Source organism: Elephantulus edwardii, unplaced genomic scaffold (assembly GCF_000299155.1).
Source record: "Elephantulus edwardii isolate Elephantulus edwardi_28Jun2011 unplaced genomic scaffold, EleEdw1.0 scaffold00088, whole genome shotgun sequence".
Lineage (NCBI taxonomy): Eukaryota > Metazoa > Chordata > Mammalia > Macroscelidea > Macroscelididae > Elephantulus > Elephantulus edwardii.
Window position 1 is genome coordinate 6,182,865 of NW_006399838.1, and position 8,359 is coordinate 6,191,223.

General features: G+C 41.6%; 1 protein-coding gene across 3 annotated transcripts in view; it reads left to right on the top strand.

The window, feature by feature from the left end:
* PLD1 (phospholipase D1, phosphatidylcholine-specific) overlaps window positions 1-8,091 on the top strand; it is a 158,193-nt gene extending 150,102 nt beyond the window's left edge. For 2 of the 3 annotated variants that reach the window (XM_006890354.1, XM_006890353.1), the window contains 2 exons: window positions 5,876-5,993; window positions 7,756-7,980. In XM_006890354.1, the coding sequence (XP_006890416.1) occupies window positions 5,876-5,993; window positions 7,756-7,980 (343 nt within the window). Of the gene's footprint in view, window positions 1-5,875; window positions 5,994-7,755 lie in introns of all 3 variants that reach the window. The other variant, XM_006890352.1, reaches the window with a different exon arrangement.
* The last annotated feature ends 268 nt before the right edge of the window (window positions 8,092-8,359 follow it).

Sequence of the window (8,359 nt, forward strand, 5' to 3'; positions counted from 1 at the left end):
CCAATTGGCAGCATCAGTATGGATGGTGAAGAGATTGAGATAGTTAACAGTTTTAGTTTACTTGACTCCACAATGACCACTCTTGGTAACAGCAGCCAGGAAATCAAGAGATTAATTGCATTGGGAAAGTCAGCTGTGAGGGACCTCTCAAGAGTACTGAAGAGCAATGACGTCAGGCTGGAGACTAAGGTGCGCCTGATCTGGACTATAGTCTTCACAATTACGTGCTATGCGTCAGAGAGTTGGACAGTGAATAGGGATGACAGAAAGAGAATTGATGCCTTTGAACTGTGGTGCTGGTGAAGAGTGTTGAATATACCATGGACTGCTAGGAGAACAAACAGGTTTGTCCTGGAGAGGGTGAAGCCAGAATGCTCCTTGAAGTGAAGGATTCTGAAGCTTTGTCTGACATGCTTTGGGCATGTTGCAAGGAGGGACTGGTCCTTGGAGAGGGACATCTTGTTTGTCAGAGTAGAGGGGCAGCGAAGGAGATGAGATGGATTGATTCTGTGACTAAAGTGGTGGCAATGAGTGTGTTTGAGACAGCGAGGTTGGCACAGGATAGAACGGTGTTTAGAGCTCTTGTACATAGGGTCACTATGAGTCGCAAGCGGCTCGATGGCACATAACAACAACAAAACAACAATATGTTGTACAAATATTTTCCTATGTCATTGAATGTTCTTACTAGTTGCATTGTATCCTATCCCGTCGATATACTTTCATACATTTAACTCGCTCATTAGTGGGCAAATTTTTCACTGTTATAGGGGGGAAATGAATAGATCGCCTCTTGCTCGCCTCTTTATTTGCTTCCTGACTATGAAACTTCTAGTCAAAGGAGGCATGCCATTTTTCCCGGCTTCTAATACATGAAGACTTGCCCTGTCTAGCGCCTGCCCCTGATCTCTCATATGCTCGGGCCTGTTCTGACAGTCACCGCATCAATTCAGCATCAGTCCATCCTGTTGCCAGTCTTCTCTCTTTCTCTGACCCTCTGTCTTCCCCAGATTGATGGCCCCTCCTGACTGAGATGATATTTCATCATTCTTGCCTCTGACACACACGCTGGTTGTACTTCCTCCAAGACAGACTTATTTTGTCTTTTGTCCATCTGTGGGCTATTCAGTCCTCTCCTCTAACATCACAGTTCAAAGACATGAACCCTTCCCTGTCATCTTTATTCCGTTCCCGCACATAGTAGGACTTCTTTCTAATCTCTCTATTAGGATCAACTAAAAGTTTGTTATTTATATACCAGTGTGATACCATTTTAATTCTTGAAGCTGTGCTTCTTAATATTTAAGAGAGTTACTTCTTACCATTGTTGTTAAGTGCCATCAAGTCATAGATGACTTATAATGACCCTATGAACGAAAGACCCTGAACACTTGTCTAACTCACCACTCATAACGTCCTCAGATTAGTCTTCCCTCTCAGAGTAATCTTAGCTCTTCACAAATGTTTCTTTCCTACATGAATTTTACAATTATTTACTTTCTCTCAAATCCTTAAGACTTTCAATGAAATTGTTGTTGATTGCCCTCTAGTTGAGCACGACTCACAGCGACCCCAGGAACAAAAGGCCTGAAGCCCCTCTACAACTGTCGACATTTATCAAAGTTTGCAGGGTTTCCAGAGGCATGTTGTTTAGGAAGTGGATGCTACCCCTGCTGCCAATTAAAGATATTACAGCGGATTTATAGCTTGAAAAATTTGCATCTACAATATTGGGCAAGCCTGTTGAAGAAAAATATATAGGCATCAATTTATTCAGCTTTTTTATTGTGCATTGAAAATTGAGAATTTTTCTGTTCTTTAATACTTTGTTCATTTTATTCCTTTTAATATACATCCTGTACTTTTCATCCTAAGTTTACTCCTTGGTGTTTTATTTTTCCTGGCAATTAAGAAATATCTTAAAGTGGTAATTTTTCTTGAACACCGAGCTTTGTCCTAATGGTGAGCATAGATAATATATTTAAAAGCACCACAAAAACCTTGTGTCATTTTTAGCCTCTTTTTTTGTTAGGAAATGTCCCCAAAGATAAATATTGTGGTCTAGAGCAGAGCCAGAGTCTCTCCCTTTTTTTTTTTTTTAACAAAGCATCTTCAATCCATTTTCCATCTGGGCTATTTTTGAATAGAAATGGAGAGACACATTTCAATGTGAAATAAATTATAAATCGAGACAGAATCAACCATCAGGCTACAGCACTGAATGTCACAACTATGTGCTGAGCAGTTCATTAAGTCCTAGAAAATCATCCAAACTTTACAGACGGAGCCAGCACTCAGAACCATTATGCACACAAGTGGAGATCCAGCATCATTTAAAGTGATAGACACGAGCCATGCAGAGAACAGAGACCCCTCTGCAGTTCCGCTGCTGCCCTACTTTTCTGTGGGATGGCAAACAAATCCACGATGTGTACTTGCATTACGCACGTCAGCACCAAAGCAAACTCATCGTCTCCCAAATCGTAGCTTCTCATACGAAAACCCAGACTGCTCGCCTTTGTTTTTTGCTATATATTTTAACAGAAATGTATTATCATTAAAATGATGATAGGGAAAAATAGCGCATTGTTAAAGATCGCTCCAGGGAGCTCCGGTGGCCAAGTGAGTAAGAAGTTGCACAGCCAGCCCAAAGGTGGGTGGCTCGAATCCACCAGCTGCTCTGACAAAGATGGGCATCTCCTCTCCGGGGATTGGTGCCTGTGAAAAGCCCCTGGTGGAGGATCAGCTATTCATCAGTTCCGACTCAGCGGCGGTTACTTTGACTTTGACCTGAATATTGCTTCACGTGAACAATTTTCCTACAAACAAGCTCTTAACTGATAACTTGGTGGGCACACTGCTTTTCCTTTTCTTCTAACATAAACTTTTTCTTAAAATTTTTTAAAATTTTATTATTTTGTGTGTGTGTACCATCAAATCGGATCTAACTGGTACAGGGGGAGATTGCCCCTCCTCCAGCAGAGCATCTGGTAGATTCGAACCTCTTACCTCTGGAATTGCAGTGCAGCTTCTTGCCACTAGGCCACCAGAGCTCCCCACAGATATATTTTCTTGGCTCAGTTCTCAGCTTAGTTAGACCTGATCCAAATAAGTTATTATTACATTTGCCTTATCACCATGACATGTACTGTCCTTCACATCTGACAGAATAAAATTGCTTTAGCTGTCTGAGTAGTCAGTGTCTGATCCCTGAAATACATCTACATCTCTTTCTTTGAAAAGCTTTTCTTGTCTAATTAGGATGCATTATTGTTGTTGTTGTTGTTGATTGCCTTCGAGTTGAGCATGACTCATAGTTACCCTATGAACAAAAGGCCTGAAGCCCCTCTACAACTATCAACATGTATCAAAGTTCATAGAGTTTCCAGAGGCAAGTTGTTTAGGAACTGGATGCCACTCCTGCTTCCAAACCTGTCAAGACTTTGAGTTTTTAAACTCAATCTTATTATGACCATGGTGCCAGATTCATTTATTTTAAACTAATTGTGTATAAAGAAAAAATATAGATTAACACTAAAATGAGATGCTCATTTTTTCTTCTATACAATTGGTCAAGCTTTTTTCTGGAGTTGACAGTGCTGGAGATGGCAAAGACAGTCCTAATTAGATAACCATACAAATTAAAAAAATATCATACGTAATGAATTTGTGTTTATTGAAACACTTATTTTTTTGTGTTTTTTTATTTTATTGATTTTCCTATTATAATTCCTTTACATTATGTTTCATTTATATACATTGTGCTTTATGCAATCTTTCATTTACATTGTATTTCATACAATGATTCATCTATTTTATTTTACATTATTTTCACACTATTCTTCATTCATGCTGTGTTTCAAACAATCATTCTCATGCATTAAGTTTTCTATTCATAGTCTATAGTAAAATATTTGGTTATTTAAATTTAATAAAAATATTTACTACATTCCACATTATAAATACTTGTGTAAACCCATGTTTATTTAGCTAGTAATAGGGCTACAACGTAACTACTTTGACACTGCTGTCAGGGGCTTCTCCAGAGCACTGAAATGCAACTGTTGTCAGTCTAGAAACTAAAAGTGCTTAATTCAGGCCATGGTCTTCATAATTACTTGCTATGCATCAGAGAGCTGGACAATGACTAAGGATGACAGAAGAAGAAACAATGCCTTTGAATTGTGGTGCTGGAAAAGAGTCTTGAACCTAGCGTGGACTGCCAAGACAATAAACAGGTCTATCTTGGAGAGGGTGAAACCAAGTTTCTCCTTGGAGGCTAGGAGTGTGAAGCTCTGTCTCACATGCTTTGGGCACGAGACCAGGAAGGACTGATCCTTGGAGAAGGTCATCATGCTCAGAAGGGTAGAGGAATGGCACAGGAAAGGAAGACCCCATATGAGAGAGATTAATACAGTAACTGGGGCTAGTGGGTCAGAATTAGTGAGACTGGCTCAGGACAGGGCAGGCTTCAAAGCTGCTGTACATACATTAGCTATGGGTTACAGGCGACTCAACAGCACATAACAATAACAACAGCCCAGCTGTCAAGTTCACATATGACACATCCCTCCTTGACATACTTCTTCATGTATTGCAGGATAAACATATCTTCTTGGTTGTATTTATATGTGAATAATTTATACAAAATCTAGTGTGTGAGTTCTTTTATATCAGGCAATCTGAAGAGAGGAAAGTAATAAGGACATGGTCTCTCAAATAATTTACATTCTAGAAATAGAGACAAGCCCATTAAAAATAAAGAAGGGCAGCAAGATCTGGTGGCCTAGTGGCAAAAAGCTGCACTGCAACCCAAGCAAGAGGTGAGCAGTTCGAATCCACCAGATACTCTGCTGGAAAAGGAGGGACAATCTTCTCCTGTACCAGTCAGATCCAATTTGATGATGCACACACAAAAAATAATAAAAATTTTTTAAAAAAATTAAAAAGGGCGCAAAATATTTCAGGTCTATTGATAAAGTATAAATAAAGTGAAATGGAAAAGGGGAATGTTTAAGTCTTCCAGGATGGATGGGGAGAAACTGGGAAACGGGTGAAGGGTGAGCCATGGAAAGCTTTATACAGATGACCTCATGCCGGTCCTTCAGGCCAGCAGATGGGGAAACGAGCAGCCTTTTCTGCCCAGCCACTCTTTACATTCTTTGGCTACACTTATCATAGCCAAAAGGTCAAGAAGCAACTCCTGCATACTTTTAAAGCACACTTTGCATTTCTCATCATTGTAGTTAATTCGTTATTTGCTGTGTAGGATTTATTCATGTCATTCATTCAAGGATTACTTATTCACCATTGTCTTCGCCCACCAACTTGAACTCAAATCTGAAAGACTCCATGTGATTCTTACCTTAAAGTTCAACACAGTCCTTGCCCCAAAGGAAGGAAGGAAGGACAGTGTTAATGTTCAGAGCACAGTAGTGAGAGAGAGAGAACATCCTGGTGGGAGTCTCTCATTCTGCTCGCTGCATGACCTTGATCTAGTTACTTGACCTTTCTTCTGGCCTTAGTTCCTTTCTCAGCAAAGTGAGGGTAACACCCTTTCCAGTGCTGTGGAGGGTTTAGTGAGGAAATCTTTGCAAAGCATTTAGCATGTTGGTGGAATTGTACTTAGAAAGCCAATTTTATTGTCTAAGAGTCTGACCACCTTATGCCAGCTTCCAAGGACATAGAGAAAAACAAAATCTTTCTCTTCAGCAATTAAAACATTCAAGTACCATAGCAATATATATGGAGAGAGTCACTTGTTCACAATCGACTGTGATGGTTGGGAGCCTGGATTACGTTGTCCTTAGAAAAAATAACTTCAACAAGCTGCATTTTCCTCACTTTCTCAATTTGGGCTGCATTTGTTTTCTAGTCTTGTCCTTGGCTATCTCTCCGACCCAAGTGAGGACATCCAGGACCCAGTGAGTGACAAATTCTTCAAAGAGATTTGGGTTTCAACAGCAGCTCGAAATGCTACAATTTATGATAAGGTAAATTTCATGTTTCTTCTTTTTTTCCATTAACTATAATCACATGATACATATTATTATTTCTATATTATATCTGGCACTGCAGTTGGTAACATTGGAAAGTAAAACTCAAGCTCACTGCCCTTGGGTAGATTCAGATTCATAGCAACCCTCCATTGAGTTTCAGAGGCTGTAAATCTTAGTGGGAGGAATCTGCACGTCTTTTTCCCAGGGAACCACTGATGTGCCAGAGACCCGTGGCATTTTGGTCACTGGCCCAAAAAGAAGTCAAAAAGCATTCTAAAGAACTGAACATGTCTGATGAGGAAAGGAAGCGAAGCCAGGGGGACTAAAAAGTGAGGGAGGCCTGGATTCAAATCTTGCTTAACCGGTGAAGCACACTATCTTGACATCCTCAGCCTTCCTTTCTCTCCTATTGTTTTTGGTCAAACATTCTTCTAAGTGGTATAGCACTAGTCTGTCCATTTGCTGTACAGAGGTAACTTGTGGTTGCTGTGATGCTGAACACTGACACGGATGTGTCAAATGTGATAATGGTCACCCATGGTGGACAGTGTTTGGTGGTGCTCCCTGATTAATGCAAGCTTGGAAGCAGGAGTGGCATCTACTTCCGAAACAGCTTGCCTCTGGACACTCTATGAACAAGAAGAAACCATGAAAGTTACACAAGTGTTCATTCAGGTCTTTTGTTCATAGGGCCACTATGAGTCACCTACGACCCAATGGCACTTAACAACAAACAACAGTAAGACTGAGAGTCCTTGCCACTAGTTGACTCTGTTGTTCTTGTTGTTGTTGTTGTTGTTGTTATGTGCCGTCGAGTCGCCTGCGACTCATAGCGGCCCTATGTACAACAGCCCTAAACCCTGCTCTATCCTGTGCCAATCACACTGCCTCCAACACACTCATCCTGATTACCCCAGTCACTGAATTAATCCACCTCATAGAGGGTCTTCCCCTCCTGCACCGTCCCTCCACCCTCCCAACCATGATGTCCTTCTCCAAGGACCTGCCCCTCCTTACAACATGTCCAAAGTATGTCAGACGAAGCCCCAGAATCCTTGCCTCCAAGGAGCAGCCTGGTTTAACCCTCTCAAGGATTAATCTGTTTGTTTTCTTGGCAGTCCAGGGTACCCTCAATACTCTTCTCCAGCACCACCGCTCAAAGGCATCAATTCTCCTTCTATCCTCCCTAGTCATTGTCCAACTCTGGTGCATAACAAGTGATTGCAAAGACCACAGCCTGTATCAGACCTACCTTAGTCTCCAGAGAAACACCATTGCTCTTCAGTATCCTGGAGAGGTCTCTAACAGCAGACTTTCCCATCGCAATATGTTTTTTTTTATTTCCTGGCTACTGGTGCCAAGAGTGTTGACCCTAGGGTTAATGACTTGTTTAGATAAGATGTAAGAATCTAATTGCAACTTTGGAAAAATGAGCCGAAACTCCCATGTTTTTACCGCATGTAAGAGAAGTAACTCTGAAATGCTGGTGCATAAAACTAGTATGTCAGCTTGCATACATCGCTTTATCTTAACACCATGATCAAATAGCTGTGTATGGAATTCTTTAAAATGTAGTTTTATAAATGCAGTGCTGTCTTGATTGGTCCCCCAGCCGGGGTGGAGGGAACAGCTAACAACAACATATAACCAGTATGTCACAGTGCAACACTTGTGTCAGTGGGAGTGTTTTCCCTATAAAAAGGACAGGCCTCTGCCAAAGCTTATTGCACTACGTCTTTCTGTGTGTGTTAAATAGGTGTTCCGGTGCCTCCCCAGTGACGAAGTCCACAATTTAATTCAGTTGCGAGACTTTATCTGCAAGCCAGTCATGGCGAGAGAAGATCCAGTCAGAGCTGAGGAAGAATTGAAAAAGATCCGTGGGTTCTTGGTGCAGTTCCCCTTTTACTTCTTGTCTGAAGAAAACCTGCTGCCTTCTGTTGGGACCAAAGAATCCATGGTGCCTATGGAAGTTTGGACTTAGCAAGAATTTATACTCTTTTTTTTTGTGGCCCAAAGACTTTCATCCTGAAAACCACACTGCACACAGTGACTTCCTGGAGACCTCCCTGCCAAAGCGGGCGCGGACACTTGCATGTTCCCCACCCACTGACCCATTAGGGAAAGTGTCAGGGACTGGCATGGACTGGCTTGGAAGGAATCCAGCTGTGTGCATGCAGGGACATTGCATGTGGACGGGGCTCTGGAGTTCCTCCAGCCCAGCCTTGTGAAACAGAGCCTGAACTGCTGGTGGAACGGCACAGCATAAACGTATGCGCAGACCCCATGGTGCACACAGAACGCATTTCATTTGCCGGTGAGGATTTACCTGTGGCCAAATGTCTGAGCTTGCTTTACTCTTC